General features: G+C 43.6%; 4 protein-coding genes across 5 annotated transcripts; 3 read left to right on the forward strand and 1 right to left on the reverse strand.

Moving 5' to 3' along the window:
• Positions 1-909: 909 nt before the first annotated feature.
• On the forward strand, positions 910-3,703 carry DFL_002998 (uncharacterized protein; the record flags this gene model as incomplete). Of its 2 annotated transcripts, none has more annotated exons than XM_067631865.1 (2): positions 910-1,666; positions 1,908-3,703. In XM_067631865.1, 2 exons carry the CDS (start codon positions 910-912, stop codon positions 3,701-3,703), a joined length of 2,553 nt encoding a protein of 850 aa, XP_067494370.1. The 2 variants fall into 2 exon arrangements, with proteins under 2 accessions (XP_067494370.1, XP_067494369.1); XM_067631864.1 differs by having other exon boundaries at positions 910-1,264.
• Positions 3,704-7,827: 4,124 nt separating this feature from the next.
• Positions 7,828-9,017, forward strand: DFL_002999 (uncharacterized protein; the record flags this gene model as incomplete). The annotated part of the gene is made up of 2 exons (XM_067631866.1): positions 7,828-7,903; positions 7,993-9,017. 2 exons carry the CDS (start codon positions 7,828-7,830, stop codon positions 9,015-9,017), a joined length of 1,101 nt encoding a protein of 366 aa, XP_067494371.1.
• Positions 9,018-11,616: 2,599 nt separating this feature from the next.
• DFL_003000 (uncharacterized protein) lies at positions 11,617-13,952 on the reverse strand (the record flags this gene model as incomplete). The annotated part of the gene is made up of 5 exons (XM_067631870.1): positions 11,617-11,625; positions 11,683-12,417; positions 12,514-13,372; positions 13,470-13,789; positions 13,899-13,952. The coding sequence occupies 5 exons, from the start codon at positions 13,950-13,952 to the stop codon at positions 11,617-11,619; spliced, it is 1,977 nt and encodes a 658-aa protein (XP_067494372.1).
• Positions 13,953-16,066: 2,114 nt separating this feature from the next.
• DFL_003001 (uncharacterized protein) lies at positions 16,067-17,965 on the forward strand (the record flags this gene model as incomplete). Its single annotated transcript, XM_067631871.1, has 4 exons — positions 16,067-16,117; positions 16,213-16,547; positions 16,622-17,423; positions 17,495-17,965. 4 exons carry the CDS (start codon positions 16,067-16,069, stop codon positions 17,963-17,965), a joined length of 1,659 nt encoding a protein of 552 aa, XP_067494373.1.
• Positions 17,966-21,103: the final 3,138 nt, after the last annotated feature.

Consider the following 21,103-nt stretch of genomic DNA (forward strand, 5'->3'; position numbering starts at 1 on the left):
GTAGAGTACAGGCTGCCCTGCATATGACTCGATGACTCCCACCAGGGTTTCTAAGTGCCCTCCGCTGGATGGTGGATGCACACAGTACTACGACCACAACCTCCCTTCTTTCCCTTTGAGATAACACAGCATCCAAACTTCGAAAGAATGGGATCCACCTAAGCGGCGAGTCCCACAGGAATAGTTGAATATCGACGGTCAAGTCGTTTAGGACCCTCACGCGGGCCGCTCATACGCAGGTACGATTTTCTAGGGCACCTGAGAAGGGCTTACGGCATCAGGGGGCTCTGCTCGAGCTCTAGCAAGTGGAGGTGTTTGGTCTGATTTTTTCTACGCTTTTGGCCAGTCTTTCCTGGCGTCGGCTGTCGCTCTCTCTTCTCTCTCTAGCTTCTTTCTGGTAAACGTATTCTAATTAATAGCATATGCATCCTTCGAGCCAGCGTTCTTGAGAATCCAGGCAAAAATTTCACCGTTTCTTCTGTCTGATAGATGTCACATACCGTTTCGACGCCTTATATTATCACCAACTGAGAGCGCTGCTTTGGGTGGGATTTTGTTAGCAGGCCAAGTACGTCATATAAAGAGTGACCTTTCCAACGTCAAGTGCTCACCTCGGCAACACATCCCATTTCTCGAATCTTCAACGTCGACCTTGCTAACTACAACCACCAACCACAAGCTGACATCTATCTCGCTCCACCAAATCCCAGATATCGCCACCATCGCCAGAATCCCCCGATAGCATCCCTGAACTAGCAGTTTCCGCTGCGGACATTCGGACGTTTAAAGGGACACTCCTCCGTGCTTCCAACTTCTCACAGCATCTACAAAGAGCTGGAACCCCGCACTCCGTCCGGAGACGATTCTTATCATTATCGGCAGCTGTAGCTGCTTTGTACGGCTGAAGCCATGTCGTACCGGGGCGGGGAGTACGGCCATGGCGGTTATCATCAAGACATGCCAGTAGCCCAACTTGGGGATATGATTGATCCGGAAGAGTTCCCGAAAGTAGCTCAGCATCTGCAATCCTTGCATATCTCCCATCCAGGCTCTTCATCGGGTTCGACAGGCTACCCGGAAGATGGAGCCCGACATATCTACGTTGATTCATCCACCGGAAGCCATTACTACACAAACGAAACACCCTCTTCGATAGCACCTTATTCCGGATATGGATACATTCAAGCTCCGGAGACCGGTTCTGCAGCTCCACACGCGTTTGCAGGTGCCATGAGAACTCCTGTCAATGCTAGCTTTAATCACGGTATGGGCTATTTTGATGCCGGTTGGCCGACATCTCCCCCTTTCCCCCCCCCTCTCCAGAGCGTCCCCTACCCTTTAAACACCCCATACACTAGCCCAATCCATAACAAACGCTACTCGACAATCACGACACCAAGCACGCCGACAACATATGGACGTCCGTTTCCTGCGATTAGCAATGGGACTCCTCAGTCGACTACGAGTGCTTATCCACCGCCAACTCCATTGTCTCTTCCTCCTCCCTCTCCCGCGGTCTCGTCATCAACTTCAAGCTCCACAAAGCAACCAGCTTTTCAACCAACGAGACGTTTTAGCTATGATGGAGGGAATTCGTCTCAATATCTCACGAATGTCTCCAAGAAATATCAGGACTTCATGCAATCGTTCTCAAATGGAATCGAAGGTACGTCTACGGCAATTGCCTCTGATTAGGGTTCAACACGAAAACCAGAAGCGACTTTAGACGAATCCATCGATTTGCATGTTGCTACGCTCCTGATGTACTAAGCTTCCTCTGCCTCAGTCCTTTTTGTTCTTGGGAATTACTATTATCTCTTCACGCATACACACCCACACACGTCTTGCAAAGTCTTCCAAATTTTTCGAAACCATACATGTGAACTGATCTGGTTTTTCATATATAGGACGGGATAGATACGAACCAAATCAGGATTCCGATTATGAACACCGTGGTAGAAGACCTACTTATTACCGACAATCTATGGAAGGCTACATTACTCCTGGGGCGAACATCCCACGAACATCAACTAAGACACCCGGTCCTGGTGGCGAACTCTCTACGAGGCGAGGTACGATCGCTGCGATCCACCAACCTCGCCCGCCAAACTCACGGCACAGTTCATCTGAGAGCGGCGATGCTGAACCGACTTACCACCCAAGCGGTCGGTACGATGATTACAATGGAAACGCTCGACCGAAGGGAAAGTCAAGGCCCAATTCTTTCTCCTATCCTCGGCCGACCGACTCAGAGCCGAACTTTTCAGCCAGATACCCTTTCGTACCGGAAATGGATCCGAGATCTTCGACTGGATCTTTGGGTAATGTTGGAATCAGGTACAACCCGCCGGCTGTTGTACATCAGCCAGGTGATAGGTACTACAAGCCATACGATTCGCTATCTGGGCCGGTCGTTGTCAATCCCGGTGGCCGGGGGTCGAGGTATTACATACAACCGTCTCAGCCAATCGAAAACTTCTATTACCCTGCGATGCCCGATGAACGAGAGAGGTCGAGCTTCGAAGCTCAGAGGCAGCGAGCCCGGTCTAAAAGCAGATTTCGCGCACGAACTCCTGGACCTGAAGAACGTACTTCAGCATCTGAAGACGATAAGTACAGGGCTGGCCTTGTTAGAAGTAGACCTAGTTCTCCATCGTCTTCACAACAAAGAGCGAAGTCTAGAAGAAGACGGGATTCACCTTCACCGGGAGCTTATAGGGCGAAATCACGCATGAGGTCAAAGTCTCGCCCACGCCCTGAGATCATCCAATCTACCCGACCTCCCCATGGTGACCCGCCTGTTGGGCCCGGTACACCCGGATCTGCTAGACCGAAGACACCAACGCCGGGAAGTTCTGCGGGTATAGAAGCTGAGGCTATGTTTAGGATGGAAACTGAGCGACAAGAACGGGATGCGGCGAGACAAGAAATGGAACGTGAGAAGGCGAAACTAGAAATGGAACGCGAGAAGGCGAGGCTAGAAAAGGAGCGAGCGATTCAGGAAATCTATGAATCTATGGAACGAGTAAGCCTGGAACAGGATGGCTCACAATCTAGGAGCAGTGGAAAGGAGAATCCCCATCGGAGACATAAGTCTCGTGCTAGGTCTCGTCCTCGCGGCCACCACTCTCGAAGCACTAGCAATGAACGAAGTGAGAGGGATAGCCTGAAGGACGCACGCAGGAGGGATCGTGAGCGACCGAAGGATAGCGAATTAGAGAGAGAAAAGGAACGAAACAGAGCTGAAGAATATGAGAAGGAACTGAATAGAGATAGAGAAAGAGAGAAGGGGAGAGAACGCCGCGAGAAGGCTCGCGAAGAGACCCTAGCGAAGTTAAAATCGGAACCGGCTCCAAAGGTCACCGACCCCGCGCTTGCAAACCCCATGGTCGAAAATCTGAATCCTCCAGGGCGTAACACCCGTGAACGTGCGGGTGTTCAACCCGGACAAACCTTCATTCGGCCAGATCTTCTATGTGCCATGAGGACACTGGGGCTCTGCGTCGCCGAGCACGACCCGCATGACGATCATGCGCACAATCGACTGTTGCGACTGGACTGCGGCCATGGATTCCACGAAGATTGTTTGCGAGGTGCAGTGTCTAGCAGGGAAAGAATCCCACTAGCTCAGGTTGACTTGGAAGCTGAGAAACTTTGGTGCGAGAGATGTAGAAACACCTATGGCAAGAAGGCCGGAATGTGAAAGGATCGTTTTGCATATTGACATCTTGATTTGGTGGTGTTTTGAATATAGTGGGTGTTTTGAATTAATCTGACGGCCGGTAGAAAGATCATATGGGAAGATGGCTTTATGATGGAATGGGTTCTGTGTTTCAATTGCCTTACGTAGAGATATAGGCGTCATTTGATATAACTCATTGCTCTTTCACTCAGCCCATTGTTTGTCATATGAGCTTTTCATACCGTGCGTCTTGTCTCATTCTTGTTTGCTCTTGCTATCTGGTATAACTATATTACAATATTGTTTCTTTGTTTTTCCAGGTTTCAGATCGAGTCTTTGGCATTTTACTTACAAACTTCTGCTTTGCATTTCCTTGCTACCCTCCCAGCTAACTAGCGCACTCCGTTTTACTCAAATTATACATATTTTTCTCTGTAGCAATACTACCTTTGTTATCGACCTTGTTTTAATCCTGTTTTACTAGCGGATTTTTTCTTGGCTTCTCTGAATGTTGGCTTCGAGATGTTTGAGTGCATTCGAATCTGCATATGGAAATGACTAGGCTTCCATAATCAAGTTATATCAGTTCGGTTTCTCCGATTTTGAGCTTTCTAACCTCAGAGCTTGCAGTAGCAAGTGTTAGTGGGGTGCAAATAGTAGCTTGTGGCTGAATGCTAGTCTGCTCCTCACTGGGCCTTTTCCGCGACACCCTCGAGGCGGCTTCAGACTGGCCGTCGCATTTCCGGAATTTCCGGCCGTGAGCCATTCTTTGAAGGCTTGAAACCTCCCTTGCAGAAAAATTTTAGAGCTAGCTAGCATGTATTATTTCGAAAGCCAAAGCTAACGAGCCGGCCAAGCTGACTTATAGAGTACAAAAAAATAGATTCGAATTAATATTTGATTCTTTATGGGCCCACCTTAATTTTTTTTTTTTGTTTTGACGCCTTTCGATAGCGTGTCTGTGGGTAAAGAGTTAAGACGAATTAAGAAATTGGGCTGAGTTTAGCGTTGTTCATTGGGATGAATTTATAGGCCCCACTCGGAATAGGGATTTGAAGGGTTCCGTGGGGAAACCAATTTTTGTTCGCCGTCACAGCAGCGAAGACTTGCTCCATAACTGCGCAGTACAGTAGACAAGATTCTGGGTGTTTTGAAGTCGGGAAGAAATGTGTGGAAAAACAAAAATACCACACTTTGATTAGTCATCATGAGGGCCTTGCGTTACCTGGTTTGGGTAACAATCGGCATTACATTCCTTCGTCGATGTCGGCTAATTTGTGTTACCAAAAGCTATACTGAACCTCCCTTGAAATCCTTTAGATCGATGGTATTATGTATACAGCTCGTTAAAATAATGAAATTGTGAGCTGTTAGCTAGATGTAGCTCTAGGTTGGGTTTCTTTCGATTCGATTGCACTCCTCGCGTTGGGAATAGGGGGCTAGTTGCACAGGTTAGTGGGCGCATGTGCATGTGCAATACAGTTCCGAGCCGTGAGGGAATAAAGTCTCTCCAGTCACATTTCCTAGACGCCTTCCAGCTTCGTAGCTGTCCCTGTACAAAACGGAGATTTCGACTTTATCGAGCTAAAGCGCCACTTAAATCACAACCACAACGCGCAAACCCAGGATGCTAAGAGAGGCGTTCCGAAATTTAAAGTTGCATCTATCAACTTCGGATGGTGCCGATGTCGAAAGATCAGCATCATTCGATGACAAAGGCATACGTATTGTCCCTATCGATGGACAAGGATACGCCGATTCGACGGGAAGCTTGCAGGCGCCGAGGGATGATATCGATGCATATGATCCTCCTCCATTCTTTAGTCTTTCATTTGATATCCTTGAGATAATCTTAAAGTATCTCCTTCCGCGATCGAATAGCTCTTTCACTTACGACTAAGGGCCTTTATCATCTCTAACCCCGAGTTCGATAAAGACATGGGAACTCGTCTACATCTACAGTTAGCTCTCGCAATCTGGGGGCGGCGGAACGCACGTGCGCTCCGCGAGTAGCTCGATAGCTCCTTCCTCTTCGTCCGGAACCTGTATTTCGCAAAGATAAACAAAAAAAATGCGAATTCTGGGCCCGAAAGATCGAGACTAGCACAAGAAGGGGTATTCAGATGCCCGTATTGTTTCCGTGAGCTCTGCTCGCCAGCTTGTGCGACTGCTCTTTTCTTAGACCACGCCGCCAGTATATTCTACCCGCAATCTCTATTTCCTATCGAGATAGCCGAGTTCTTCTATTTAGTACCTCGTTACGACATTCATCCGAAGGCAGAGAGGGAACGAGATAACCCTGAACCGCAGGGGACTTACTACTCTACAATTTGGTGCGAACACCACCGGTGTCCGCGGGATATATTACTTAACCAGAAAAAGAATTGCAACAAAAAGTACGGTAATGGATTCGTCCATTTCTGTTATGAGTATGAGGATATGAAACGATGGCACGCGGTGCGGAATAGTCGACAACCATTGGCGACATCCACTCGGGCTTGGTGGTTAATTAGGCATCGAAACCAGTATCCTTTGTACCTGATCGCTGCTGCGGCCGGTCTTAAAGCCACGAATCGGAAGGAACGTTTAAAGTGGGGTGCGGGCTGCCTCGCGGAGTTGGAGAAACATTGTTGGATGGAGCTGGTGTACGAAAAATTCTTTTATGAAACAATATACAGGCACTGTCTATTGCCACTCGCCTAAGAAAATGATTCGGCGAAACATGTCGGTGCGAAGCCCGGACACCAGACGGATGCAGAAGGTGTGGGGTGGTCAGTGTCAAATTTACCATGGTTGAGGTATTCGACACCTTCCTCCAACGGTATTCTGGGACGGACAGGCTTGTGAAGCGAAGGAGTTACTGGTTATTCCTCGCTAAGGAATGCGAGATAGTGAACTACCCTTCCGGCTAGAATAAATCACGATCGGAGTACATCTACCCTCTCGAAGCGGAAAGACAATTAAACATCGTTCGAAGGGTGAACGTTGTCCCGATTGTGAGGCCAAGGGTCGGGCTGCAAGATGACCCGTATCTGACCATTTTGTGGATTGTGACATTACACAACCGGGCTAGTGATTTCCATACTAGCAGGTACCATGAAGTGATTCAGTCCAGTTATATCTTCCTGAAGTCTTGGTATGGGGACAGTGCTGTTGTAATGGCACGCGGCGCCATGAATATGTCGGTGTGGCGGGACTGCATTAATATGTGTTGGCTTGAAGCCAGACCAGTGAAGGAGCATGACACGGTCAGGGTAAAGTGCGTTTAATAGCATCTCTACTATAGGTAGTACTTACTATAGCACTACTATGTATATGTACCTGTATAATATACAACATGGAAACCCATGGTGATACTGTATGTCGTACGCATGTCTCAGATTATAGAACGCTTGTAATGTCTTGCTATGCTACGGCTGATTTGATTGGGGGGGCCGAACACCCACGGAATGTCTTAGTTGGTCAAAGACTGGTGGGTCTGTCCGGGTTTCTCATGCATGCGCATGTCTTAAACTTGTCCGACTGGAACATCATCCAACTGAACAGAACAAAACCAGGGCTTGGTTCCCGATCACACAGGCTTAGCAACGTTAATTAGCTCCTATTGTAGAGGCTCCACTAGCTGTTTAGTTCAATGCGAACAGTTAAGGCCTTTAAAAGCTGGTTTGCTGCTCGATGGACAAACATTATATTAACAAAAGGTAAGCCGTTCCGATCTCTCGATTCTACCCCCTCTAGATCTGAATTCGATATATTATTATATATTCGAAACTATAGAAACGAAAAGAACCTCACGAGAAACAATTGTTTCTTAAATGACTCTGTCGCTTTTATCGCTGGCGGATTCGCCGGAGCTCTTTTCAAACATCATTGCTTACTTACATCGGACAGATACTTTCTCGCTACTCCTGACATGCAAGTCTTTATACCCGACTGCCCACCAACGGCTTTGGTCCACTCTTGATCTTTCCGAATATCCACTTTTCTTTAACCACGAAGATGCCGTTAGCAACCAAGGGCGTCATAAGCTTGCGCAACTGCTTAAAATCTACAGATCCGATTTATCTGGATTAAAACAAATACAAAATATATACTTAAATGGCGGGGTCTTTTCGAAAACGAGCGTAACCCGGACAAGTGGCCTGATGGGAACATTGGGCGACCAGTTATACAGACGGTCGATAGAGCCCCGGCATGTTAGTTTGGATATCTCAAGTACATGTAAACGGCCCTCAATTATAAAGTCTCCTTTGCAGAGGGGACCTTGATTCAATGACTCTAAACGTCTGCTTTTTACTTTTCAACTATAGGCTGCGATATAGGCTTGGAATATATAAACACATATTCTAGCAAAGATGGACTATTTTTCCTCCAGGTCCTCAAGGATTATTCACGATCGAGAGCGCCGGTATTCTTTTCTTTACATTTGACGACGGATTATATAGGTCCTACATTACATCGAGACAAACTTAAGCATAACCTTTCGGATATCCTCGACTTAACGAAACTCACCAAAATCAATTTAACGTTACACCTCCGTAATCGAATACTATCATCGGACGACCAGGAAGCTCTCTGGGACAGCGGCGAAGAATGGGAAGACAATCAACCAGGAAACCGAAGTCCTCAACAACGATTTGCGGACTACGATGTCATCGGAGACAGTGATACGGGGAACATTCGAGAACAAGCAAAACTATTATCTGGCCTCCTTTTCTCGACTCCGAACCTCGTACACTTATGTTTAGCCACAAATAGCAGTCGCTACGAGCCTGTCGAACTGTACAATTTTGCCAAGGCGCTAAAAGCTCTTCAACGGACTGTCCTTGCCCTTCGAAAACTCAGAGTCATGGAACTGCATGGCCTAATATTCCACCCATGTTTCTTCCTACACCCTCCGGAGAGCGTGAGGGTTTTTAGAGTGGAAAGTGGGGGTACGGCAAATGTATCCGCTGCTTGGTGGAAGAAATTCGCAACATGCGCCTTTACGAATGTCGAAGAGATGACACTAAATACCCAACATATGGCTCTCGGCAACTGGACATCCGGCGACGATGAGGAAGAACAGCAACACGATATCAAGTTTTGGATTTTTGGAGTTGGGGATGTTAAAATGGAGAATTTGAGGAAGTTTAGAGCCCCGCTTTTGGAGGCATTGCAGATAAATCATGGGCCTTTAGATTTATTGGAGTGTGTTCTCAAGAAGAATCCGAATTTAGACGAGGATTCGGTTAAGAGGTTAGGGGTGGCGTGTGCTCTTGATAAGGCATATAAAATGGAGGGGACGAACATGATGGATGAAAATGTGTATTGCGATCAAGACCAGGTTTGCTGACAGCTAGCCTTGTTGGGGAGGACTAAGGAACTTAGGAGGTTCCGCTTGGTCGAGGATTGTAGAATTTCTATATATATATATATTGAGTTTGAAGGGGAAATAATGGCGGTGAAAGAAGCATTTGGGCACGACTATCGTCCTGCATCTGCATATAGAAGACATGTAATTAATTTAAATAGCAATAAATATACCCATTTTGCTGCAGCCAAACCGCTAACTAGCTATTTTTTGCGAAAGGATAATCCACTAGTTTATAATTTGCAGCTATAGTGCCGGATAGAATTCTAGAACTGCGCTTTTCAGATAATATTATCTGATACCTCCACGCTAGACGATTTGAGCGCCTAGCGGCTAGCGGCGAAACTGGATCCAAGCCTTTGATAACTGCCCTTGGCCATTGAATACAAACCATACTATCGGATCCTGGTTATAAAATCTCAGCTACAAGCTGTACTCCGACAAGATCTAACCTAATGTTGACAGCTTGGACAGTGGCGTCAGTGATATGTGTTGGCGTTGGCGTTCATTTAACCCAGTGAGGCTCCGATTGCGACTTACACAGCCCTGTGCTCTGCATAGAATTCCTATACAGGTGAATAGTTGAGTTGGTATAGGCTTTTCCTGTGTGCGCATTTCTCGTTGTTCTTTGGGATATAAATCCGACCGGTATCTGGTCTGTACGATTCTTCAAGCGATGTTCCAAAATGCAGCTCGAATAGAAATAGAAGCAACTATGCATGCCTTACAAGGCTTATCCCACAATTCGGCAGCAGAACCTAACGAAGCCAAAGAGTCTCCGCTTTTAGGCGTACCGCTAGATATTTTCCTCCCTATATGCGAATATGTAGGACTAAAGGTCGGATTGCTCTTTCGCTAACTACAAAGCGATTGCGGTATCTCAGCCCTGGGAAGGAGGACATGAGCTTTGCGGAACTACTCTGCGTTTCTAGAATCTATCGACAACTTCTTCCAGCTCGTGAAATTGAGTGCGTTTATGCGGGTTTGGGTCAGGATCCGGAGCCTGAAGAAGCCCAGAATCAGAAACTAAATGCCAATTTTGCCTCGCACCGCTTTGTTCCCCGTGGAGCTCGTCAGTTCTCTTTCTCGATGTTGTTACTGGAACATTTTATCCGGAGTCACTATATCCTGTTAGCAAAGCTAAACTTCTGTGCTACCCTGATACTACGACTAAAGATCACGACTTTGCGTATTCTTGGAAACGTGACCATTCTAGTATCTTCAAGGTTGGGACTACTTTACGATCTAGTGTGAGCACCGTCGATGCCCTCGAAATATATTTTCAGATTCGAACAGTTCAGTAAACCGAAACGGTGGAAAATCGGCTTATGCGAAAGAGACCAAGCAAGTTTTTGAAAAGCTGAAAATAGGGTCGTCATCAAAATCGACAAAACCACTCCCATTCCACCCGGAAGGCAAACTCTGATTTGAAATAGAACTCCACGAAGCAGTTAATTATCGTCGACGTGGACATGGAATCTCACAGAATTGGATGGTTAGTCGATTTTTCGTTGGTGATAGGAATACTCCTGAACACGACGCCTCTAAAACAGAGCTTGCCTACAAGCAGGTTTTTTACGATCTTCTATGTCGCCATTGTCTTCACTTTCTCCTAAGAGATCAATCTCGTCATAAAATACCCCACAAAAAGCTGGACGGATAGTTATATTTCTGGATATGGTTGTACTTGTAACTGGACCGGCAAATTGAACACAAGTGGTTGTGGAACCTATGGAATACCTACAGTCAAGTTTACATCCATCGAAGCTTTCGATCCAACGGAAGAGAGAACAAAATCAGAGGTGGCGAAACAAATATATGTTTCTTACCTCGCGACAGACTGCAGAATTGAACTAGTTGTTTGAATACAAAGACCAGGGAAAGTAGAATATTCTGAACGACAAGTGGGCGAATACGACAAATAGAGGGGCATCGCATGGAGAAGTAATGAATTCAGACCGGCGGAGGAACACGATGCAGACCATGAAATACAACGGATTATTCCTAGGCTTCCGGAAGTGGCAGAGAAACATTTGGCAATTGTTAAAGGAGAGCGATTTACGTTGTTACCGCCACCGGGGAGGGTGGGAATCAATGATTTACCGTATCCCGTGTTGAAAAAGATTTTGATCTATGTCTTGGGTGAAGATGGAGACGGAGTTATAGAAGGATACGATTGGCGGCGTGTTTGAGGGCGGGGTATTCATTGTTTAAGGCGTGGTATTGGGAAGATGCGGCTTCGTCTGCTATGGAGTGGATGAAGCAAGAAGTTGGGGACACAAACAAAGGGTACTACTTTTAGAATTTGATCAACTGTCTTTTATGCTTTTCCTGCATGGATAATGAGAAACATGGTAGATGTATTGATAAAAGCTAAGGAACTATTTTTCGTGATATTTTATTCGTCGATAACGGAAATTGCGATTTGCATATGCGAGTTTGCCACTTTGACAATAATTTAAAAGCGTCTTTTTGATTCTAGTTGCAACTTCCTCACTCCTGCAGTATTGGTGCTTCTCGTTCTAGCAGCATGGTTTGAATTCATTATGATACCTTTGCACCGCAACCTATCACAATTGAGTCAAGTAGCCTAGAAAAGTTAGTAAGAACAATCGTACAGTTGCAAATGGGATGAATTCTTTTATACCATCATGTATTTTTGCATATTGGCAACAACATATTCTCGCCGCTTCTTCGCCTGTTCGTCATAGAACAGAAAATCGTTTTGATATTCCTGTAATGACTTCGGTACGCCCCACGGCAGAAGCCTTACGATCACGGGCGTTGGCTCTTCTATTGGGCATTGTTCCAAAGCATCTTGCTCAGCTCGAGCCATCATAAGGTTCTTCTTATTCTGCTGCTCTCGTAACATCAGTTGCATTTGGTAATCTTGTAAGTTCGTGAAACTTTCGGGTAAGTTCAAAAATTCATCTTCGTCCTCGAATATACCTTTCGCGGCGTTTGTGTCTTTACTCCGCAAAGCATATTTTTGGTTTTCGGTCATAAAATATCCTTTAAAGAACTCCCAGACTTCAGGGTACAGGCGGCGGACGGTTTCAGAAGTAATGGCTTCCTTGCTGAAGTATCTTGACTGATTGGCGTCGCGTAGATGGGCTGTAAACCCGCGAGAACCCGGCTGCGGTGCTGCGACTCCGGGGTCATTTCCCCAGTTATAAGCAGGGCGTTGGAATGCGACTAATTGGAGATTTGGATGTCGATGGTATGCGGACAGTGGGTAGCTGGACCCGTCGGGCCGCTCTAAATTGTATGCTGACATGAACCAGTGGATCCATTCCTGCCTGAAGCATTTTGTGGGAGGACGTGATTTGGAACAGTAGATCTTGCAACTGTTGACGAGGTAGAGAGAACGTAACTTGGGGAACTATAACGTATTGTTGATTTGTTAGATCTAATAATATCAATACATATTTCGAGGTTGTATCAGGCATATTTGTCTAAATGTGCAGGTATAACTTACGGAAGGTATCCAAGAATTCGGGAACCTTGGGGTCTCGATCGGAACGGCAAGATGTTCAAGTCTTGGAAATTTGGACAAAGTTTCTAAATCCACAACTTCGTCGAATCTTGAACTGATCGGTATCTCTAACATTTTGTATTTCGTTTCGTCATGGTAATGTGATGTCTCCCAATTTGATGTTCTTTGGCTATCTCCGCAGGGGTGGCTAATCTCCAACCAAAGTTTTCTGAGAGTTCCTGAATGGCGCTGAATCGCCTTTTTACTGGGATACTCTGAAATTTTATTTGAATGGACCGCCCAGTGTAAAGATTGTAGGAAGCCTGGAAGATTTAGAAGTATATCCTCGATATTCGAGTTCGTGTAGGTATCACCAAAACCGTCAAACCTTGGATAAACAGCTAAATCTGTGAGGTTTGTGAAGTTCGGCATCTGCGGGACCAGAAATGTTGGAGGGACATGGCAATTTATTAACTCCAACTTCTTTATATTCTTGAGGGGAATCAGTCCCAATATTGAGGAAGTTTTGAACCCGAGATTTCGGAATTCGCGAAGGTGGAAGTGTTCTATAGTCCGAAAGTCAAGGTATGGACTGTTTGGAAAAGGGGTTTCCGGGGAGAAATTAGGCTCGTAGGCGCTAGCCTTCAACGAGAGTGATTTCAATTGGTGTTGGTATTTCTGACAGAGAGACCACTCGGAGCCAAGACCTTTAAAGTAAGGGACGATATCTTGAAATGTGAGAGATCTGAGAGATGGAAAAAAGGGCCTTTCAGACAACCTTTCACTAGGATTGCATTCTAAGCTCTTGATCTTGGAGTGGTAAGAGGACGGAAGGTATTTCAATATATCCAATGTCTCGGAGCTGGTTTATTGGTGCCATTTTTATCATTGTCAGCATTCTATATCCTCAGAGTTTGCCTGCCGCAAAAGGATAACCCGAGCAAATAGCAAATGCATACTTTATAAATTGCAGCTGCTCTTCAGGGAGCGACTCGATGAATGCGGCGATGTGGATAGCCGCCCTATCTAGATCATATGGGATCCAAAACCCTTCATGGGGGAGGTCTCCGTGAACACGCTCCCATTTAATAGATATTCCTCGGATGAAATGGTGGGATTTGTATCGCTTGCTAAGAAGGGACTGAACAACATGATCCTTGAAGCCCTGACTGCTGGTGCGAAGGACCAGATGATAGTAGAGGGTAGGGGTGGCGATAGAATAGAAGAACTTGTTGATGAGACAACAGGTCCGGAGGTCACCTTCATTCGAGTCGAATGTCTAGTTGTAGTCATTGAATTCATTTATCAGTGGTGTTTAATTTGTGGACTTTGCAAATGTTGAGAATCGACGGATCGCGTGTGTGTTGAGAATGTGGCAATTGACTTACAGGGATACAGCGGAGGATCTCGTCGAGAACCTCAATCGGGATATCGGTAATCATTTCTATACTCCTGATGCTAACTGGGATTTCTGAATCGTGGAAGCTATAGCGATGGTAGCTTAAGGCTTAACGGCAATTACGGTGGTTTTGATGAAACATTGCAAAGGCCCCGCGAAGGATTCAATCGATTTCCGAGCGAGGCAAAGCACGGGGTCACTTTGGTTCTTGGGTTTTGCGGATTGCAACAGCCTCAACACAAAAAAAAATAATCAAGATACAAGATTTTGTTATTCTGAGACCTGCAAAGGCTAGATATTATTATATATAAGCATATATTATAAAAATAAATAAAAACAATTAATTCTAGCAAAGTTGTAAAACAGCGAGCTGGTACGGACAGACTGGGTATTCGCAACACAACTACTTACGCAGCTGCTTACCAGCCTGCTAGCAGGCAACTTGGTAGGTAGGCTAGTATATAGGCTGTAGTATATTTTTGAGCTATAAAACGGTTAAGACTTTTCATCTAAATTCTGCATATAAACGTTATTAAAATAAAAGATTTTGTTATTTTGAGATATGAAACTAGTTATAAGATTAGTTATAGTATACTGAAGTTTATATTTCGTTAAAAATTAAAATAGCTAATGTTAGTAGACGGGTTAGTATTGTAGTGGTAGTCGCAGGCTGGTAAACAAGATGTTGCAATATATAGTATCGTATAACACAATAATGACAGGCTTATAGGCGGGTTTACAGACAAGTTTACAAGCAGGTTCACAGGTGGATTTATAGGCAGGTCCACAGACAGGTTCACAGACAGGGTTCATAGGCCGATTTACACAGCGGTAACTGCTTACCTGCCTCACCAGCCTACTGCCTACCTCAAGTAGACAGGCTAAGAACTGGCGGGTAGGCTGGCGGGTAACACACCTTTATACCGCAAAACGTTTAAGGCTTTTCACCTAAATCCTACGTACAGATGTTATTAAAATATAAGACTTTATTATTACAATTTTTTTATATAATTATTAATTAATAACTAGCTTACCCACCTGCCTACCCGTCAGATATTAGCCTGTCTGCTTGCAGGTAGGCAGTAGGCTAGTGAAGCAGGTAAGCAGGTACCGCTGTATAAACCCACCTGTGAACCTGCCTGTAAACCCACCTATAAGCCTACCGTTATTATATTATACGATACTATATATTACAACAGTCTATTTACCAGCCTACAACTACCTACTAACAGGCCGGTAAGCAGCTGCGCAAGCAGTTGTGTTGCGAACACTTAAATTGCAGCAGTAGTACTAGCTCGCTGTTTTATAACTTCACTAGAATTATTTTTATTTAATTTTATAATATATGTTTATATATAATAATATCTAGCTTTTGCAGGTTTTAGAATAACAAAATCTTGTATTTTGGTTTTTTTTTGTGTTGAGGCTGTTGCAATCCGCAAAACTCAAGAACCAAAAAAACTAAAGTGACACTAGGGGTGGTTCATATGACTCCCCGTCGTAAAGTGTGTGTTTGTGCTTGAGCTAGTTCAATGCTGCTTGTACCAGGCGCGTGAGGCTTTGTAATTTGTCGAGTGTCTGGCTGAGGCGAGCTGCAGGCTCTCGCTAATTACGGTGTTGGATTTTACACTTTGGTCATAATTACGTCTTGTATAGTCTCGACACTATGGAATTGCTACACTCACGGCTGCAGCTGGTGCTTATATTGCATGCTTATTGGATTCGATACCAGTATACGTACTGATATCGATATCTTGCTAGTCTATTATACTACCGATTCAAAATAATTATATAATTCATTTCCTTATTGAGAGGAAAATCTGCCTTGAAACAGCGTTTGAAACCCCTTCTAGAGCCTCTTATAATTTCGAACAACGTCCTCGAAAACTCTTCAAACCCTCTATAGCAATTTACCATTCCACATAATTTGCATCATGGAGAAGTACCCAGGCGGTGCTTAGACATTTGAGAACTTCTAATCTCATATTTGAATTTGAGAATATAAAAACAACACAGGTTTCCAGATGAAACCTGTTGCATTTTTCGGTGGGGGGGTTTTAATTGGCTTTCATTCTTCCCCGCAAGTTATGCTGTCACACCTTTGACACTTGATACCCGACAATCCCTCCATATAATCGACTTTCTTTGAAACCCATCATGAGTTTAACCTGCATGCCAGTAGAAATTCTCATCCAAATTGCCAGCTCTGTGCGTTTAACCCAGCATGCATGACCGATACCCCCTTTGCCTATTCCATAAAAGCGGTATTTTCATACATCTAACAACAATTACCTCCCCTACAGCTCCGATTATCAGACCTTGCATCGCTCTCCAGGTGTAGCCGGAAATTCAAGAGTATATGCATCCCACTTTTATACCGACATGTGGAGTTACGGTTATATGGACAACAAAGGAGATTAATCGGGAAGATATTCCCATTGACACTTCTAAACGTGGAGTCGTCGGATTACTTTGCAGAAACTCGAAGTCTGCAGATAATAGGTTGCGATCATCACTTTGGAATAGATAAGGAAGATGATAGGGATACTTTGGTTTTGAATGGTCGTCAGAAACCGATTGTTGTTCCACTTCTAAGGTTTGTGGAGAGGATACCGAGTGGGAAACTTCGGAATTTTGAGTAAGTGCTGCAATTAGAACATCTAATTTATTCGCCTACAGTGAAAATAGTTGTGTTAATCGTGATTCGTACAGATTAAAAGCTGATTTTCCAATTGCTGGAGAGTTTTTCATCGGGCTTCTGACAGCGCAACCAAACCTTGTTAACCTCTATCTATCATTCAAGAACACTACCCAAGAAGTTACAGCAGAAAGCATCTCCAAGGTCAATCTTCCCAACCTGAAAAGATTAACACTTGCAGAAATATACAAACAGAGCGATGTATGGCTTTTAAACCGGATCCTGAAATCGGCTTCGAAGCTAGTATTCATCGATCTATCATGGCATCTTCATTATCCAGATGTGAATCGTTCGAGCCACCAAGGCGCCTTTACGCAGATATTACAGCACAGACCTAGAACCCTCAAGATAGCGAATATTGAAATGACGCCGCAGCTACTTGAGGCAACAGCTATTGTTGAGGAACTGCATTTACGAGAGGTCACCGTCCCTCGAGATCAAGATCTGGAATATATATATACGAACCCACATTCATCGATTTCATTGAAGAAGCTACTCATTACGACGATTCCGGACCTGAGAGAATTCTATCAGCAGCAAATACTTGATAAATTGGCGCCCGGGTTGGAAGAACTCCACGTTACCATCAATCATATGGATCGCGATGGAGAAGCTGAAGTTCGGGATAATATTCCTATCCCTCTTGAAAACATTACGCGACACTCTGAGACTTTGAAATACTTATCATTGTTTGAGAAGACTTCGGAAGGAAATTTGTTTATCGATGGTGGACCCGTTTGTCAGGATGAGATTGACGTCTTTAGGCATTGCAGACTTGATGAGTTCGCTACAGCTGTTAACTTTTACTGTCAATTGGTATGGAGGCATTACCGTCCAAGTAACTATTTTGTGAGAATATATGCTGACAAGAAAAAAACTGAAAACAGAGAACACCGGCATATTGGAAGACCTTTGAAATGAGTCCCGCAGACGTCAACTACGGCCACTTCGCATGCCTTACAAAACTCTACATCATCCCAGATATGATATCCCTCAACACACAAATCGAAAATGATCAAGACGAGTTTTGGGAGCTAAACCCTAGGAACATTTTCAGCTACCAAATGTCATCGACGGTTTTAACAAATATTGGCCTTTACGCAGAAACAATGCCAAGGTTGAAGTTTCTGGTTGTGGGGATGGGAAATGCGTATTGCGGGCAAAAGGTGTATATGGTTAGTTGGGAAAAACATGTGCCACCTTATAGGAAGGGTGGAAAGGAGAAGAAAGCAAGATACTTGCATACTCTAAGTCCACCGTATGAGATTGAGGATTTTAGGGAGCAGGGAGTGGCGTTTAAGTGTTTTGAGGGAACGAAGTTTACGAGTGAGGAGGATAGAAAGTCGGTCTCGCTCTAGTAACTTGAGGGCCGGATCGATGTTACATACTCGAGCACCGATCTTGTCTTGAGTACATAGCTAATTTAATAATTCTTTAATGCAAACCTTTAACACTTTCTGAGAAGCCAGATCACTTGCATCAAATTTAGGAGGAAACGCTCACTATTGTCTGCGTGTTCGTGTTTGTTTTATCAACATTTTGAATGCAAGGGTGGTGGGCCCGGCTTTTGATCTCTGGACAAATACAGGCCGTATATCTGAAATAAATGTTGAACGTGACTCTACAAGAATGGAAGTTAGCAGGATACTCTTAACGGCTTCGTTATAGTTGAAATAGTTATATATAAGATATCTGAGCTATAGATCAGCTAAGAAATATACAAGGGGCCACATTTTTATTAGGGCAATGTAGTATGAGTTTTGGCAGGCTACCTTTTGAAGTCTAGATGATATATGTCATAAAGTAGATTGAGTATTATAAAATCAATTTCACGAATGGCATAACGTATTTCACCTAGTATGCGCGCACACCCAGTTATGGCGCACCACATTTCGTTTTTGATTTTTTAAATTTTGAGTTTTAGTTCAAAACCATTTAAAATCTAAATATAGATTCTAAATTATGTTTTTTATCTTACTTAATTTTTTCAAATTTTTAAATTCAATACTGAATTTATTATAATTTTAAATACACTTTTTTTGTGTTTTTTTGTTTGTATGTAAAACACATACAAATTTTGTAAGCGAGTAACTTTATGTAGAACAAAAAAATTTTAAACTCTATTTTGTTGGATTTTGTGAAATTTGAATATGTTTTAGTTCTAATATATAATATTCAAAATATTCAAAAATTTTTGAAAAGTAATAAAAATTAAAAGAGTTATTAAGATTTGAAATTTGTAAAAATGTGTTGTTTTACATACAAATCTCGAAAAACTAATTTTATAATAACTTTATCATTTTTTAAGATTGTTCAAAAATTTTTGAAGAATTTTAATAATTAACCATTATTTTTGAATGTGTTGAAATTTTATATATCTATGTGCATACAAAATTTTGAGTATTATTCATTTTAAAAAGTTTTGTCAACAAAAAAATTTGTATGTGTTTTACATACAAATAAAAAAACACAAAAAAAGTGTATTTAAAATTATAATAAATTCAGTATTGAATTTAAAAATTTGAAAAAATTAAATAAGATAAAAAACATAATTTAGAATCTATATTTAGATTTTAAATGGTTTTGAACTAAAACTCAAAATTTAAAAAATCAAAAACGAAATGTGGTGCGCCATAACTGGGTGTGCGCGCACACTAGGTGAAATACGTTATGCAGAAGTAAAGGTTGAGGCTACTAAGAAGAGGACTGCACGGGGAGGTTAGTAGGTGAGGGCATAATTTCTCGAATCGAAAGGATGATTATCATGGCTTGGTTAGCTATAGGGCTGGGAGGAGGGCTTCCCTAGAACGGTTCCAGCACACCGTAAAACTCTATCGTCATCGTCACCACCGACCCACCGTCGCCATCACCATAAACATTGCATCATCATCAACCATCACTATCCCTCAGCTAACCACATCAAAGCGTGATCAAACCTAGAACGCTCGCTTCCCCTGGAAACAGAGATATTCTCTCGCCGCTCAGCTAATCGCAATCCGCTTAGAGCCCCCGCCCTGTATCCACGCTATCAGCATCTAACAGAGCAACAACTCAATTACCATGGCGTTCCTGTCACTCCCGGTGGAAGTACATAGCACGATTGCTAGAGAGGTAAATAACGTTCAGGAAGAGTCCTTGCTTCGTAGTAGCATAGCTGACCAGATACCATTGTGTGTGAAGCTAACTGTCAGGCCCTTGACCGAGCTTAGGATTTGTTGCAAGGAATCGCAAAGAATATACACACGCTATGCCTTTCAGAAAATCACGATAGGATTTGAAATACCGAGCCTAATAAAAAGTTCACTCATACTAGTCATTTCTTCAGGTAGGATTTTAGCTGCTCCAGAGGCTATCTTGAAGTTCGTCTCTTGGGTCGAAGTAGTGGGTACCTATGTGGATGTTCGAAATTATCTTAATCTTAGCCGTCCAATGCGCGACCTAAATTGGGTGACAGCTATTCATTATCGCCGTCTCTTCACATTCTCCTGGAAGGAATTGCCCAAGCCGTTTTCCCATCACGCCCTAGGGTCGAGTGTCTCATTCTAGGGTTCCGGGGACAAAGCTCCGTATTTCATGTCAGGTGGAATAGAAACACTCTAAACACAGGACCCATATGCATCCCATCATTTAAACTGGTCACGGTCAAGGAGATCAAGAGTTAGACCTTGATTTCCACTGTTACAACGCTAGCTTCGAATCCGACGAAAAATTTGACACCTTGCCCTTTTTCGAATAATTCCTTTGTTGACGACTAGTTTCATTCCTCATTGGCTCTATCTCAGCTTCCATGGTATCGCTTTAATTTATGAATCAACTCTAACAAACTTCGATACTTACTTCAACGGGCCTCGATTCTCTGCTACACAGCTCGACATTCTCTTCCATCCACTCCGATAGTTCTTGGTACTCCCCGGTTCTAATATTCGAAAGGTCGACTAACCCAGAATATTCAGCTTTTTACAAATGTCGATAATCCGGAGAAGTATGTTCGCACCACAGAGAATGAAATTTCGGTTCCCGCTAAAAAAAGACTCTTATTAGTATTTTCGATCACTAGGTTCAACAGAAGTCTAAGCTTAGTCTTATATAATCTTACCGACAGTTTACAGAAGCAGTTAACAATCGCGAATCTAAAATCTTTTATTCAAACAACCCTTCGAGAAAATACGAACGGCCCTTTAGGCCACGAACGGTCTTACAAACCGTCCCCAAATGGATCTCGCGCAGATATCCCAATTCGTCATTTTTACGAAATTATATACATATGTTTTTCTGCTGTCCCCAACCTCAAGTCTCCATGCGATCCGATGTGCGTAAGGCAGACAAATGACAATTCCGACCTCCGATTTCATATGCATTTTACAAACCCTCTTGTTGTTGTTGTTGCCCGATTTCCAACTTCCCCACAGATCACTCCCGTGTTACTTAGTCTTGTAACCCGATACCAAACCATAGTTTAAGTTTTTTCTGCACTGTTCTGTTCGTTGAAGTCTCTT

This window comes from Arthrobotrys flagrans, assembly GCF_004000055.1.
Source record: "Arthrobotrys flagrans strain CBS H-5679 chromosome Unknown unitig_3, whole genome shotgun sequence".
Taxonomy (NCBI): Eukaryota; Fungi; Ascomycota; class Orbiliomycetes; order Orbiliales; family Orbiliaceae; genus Arthrobotrys; species Arthrobotrys flagrans.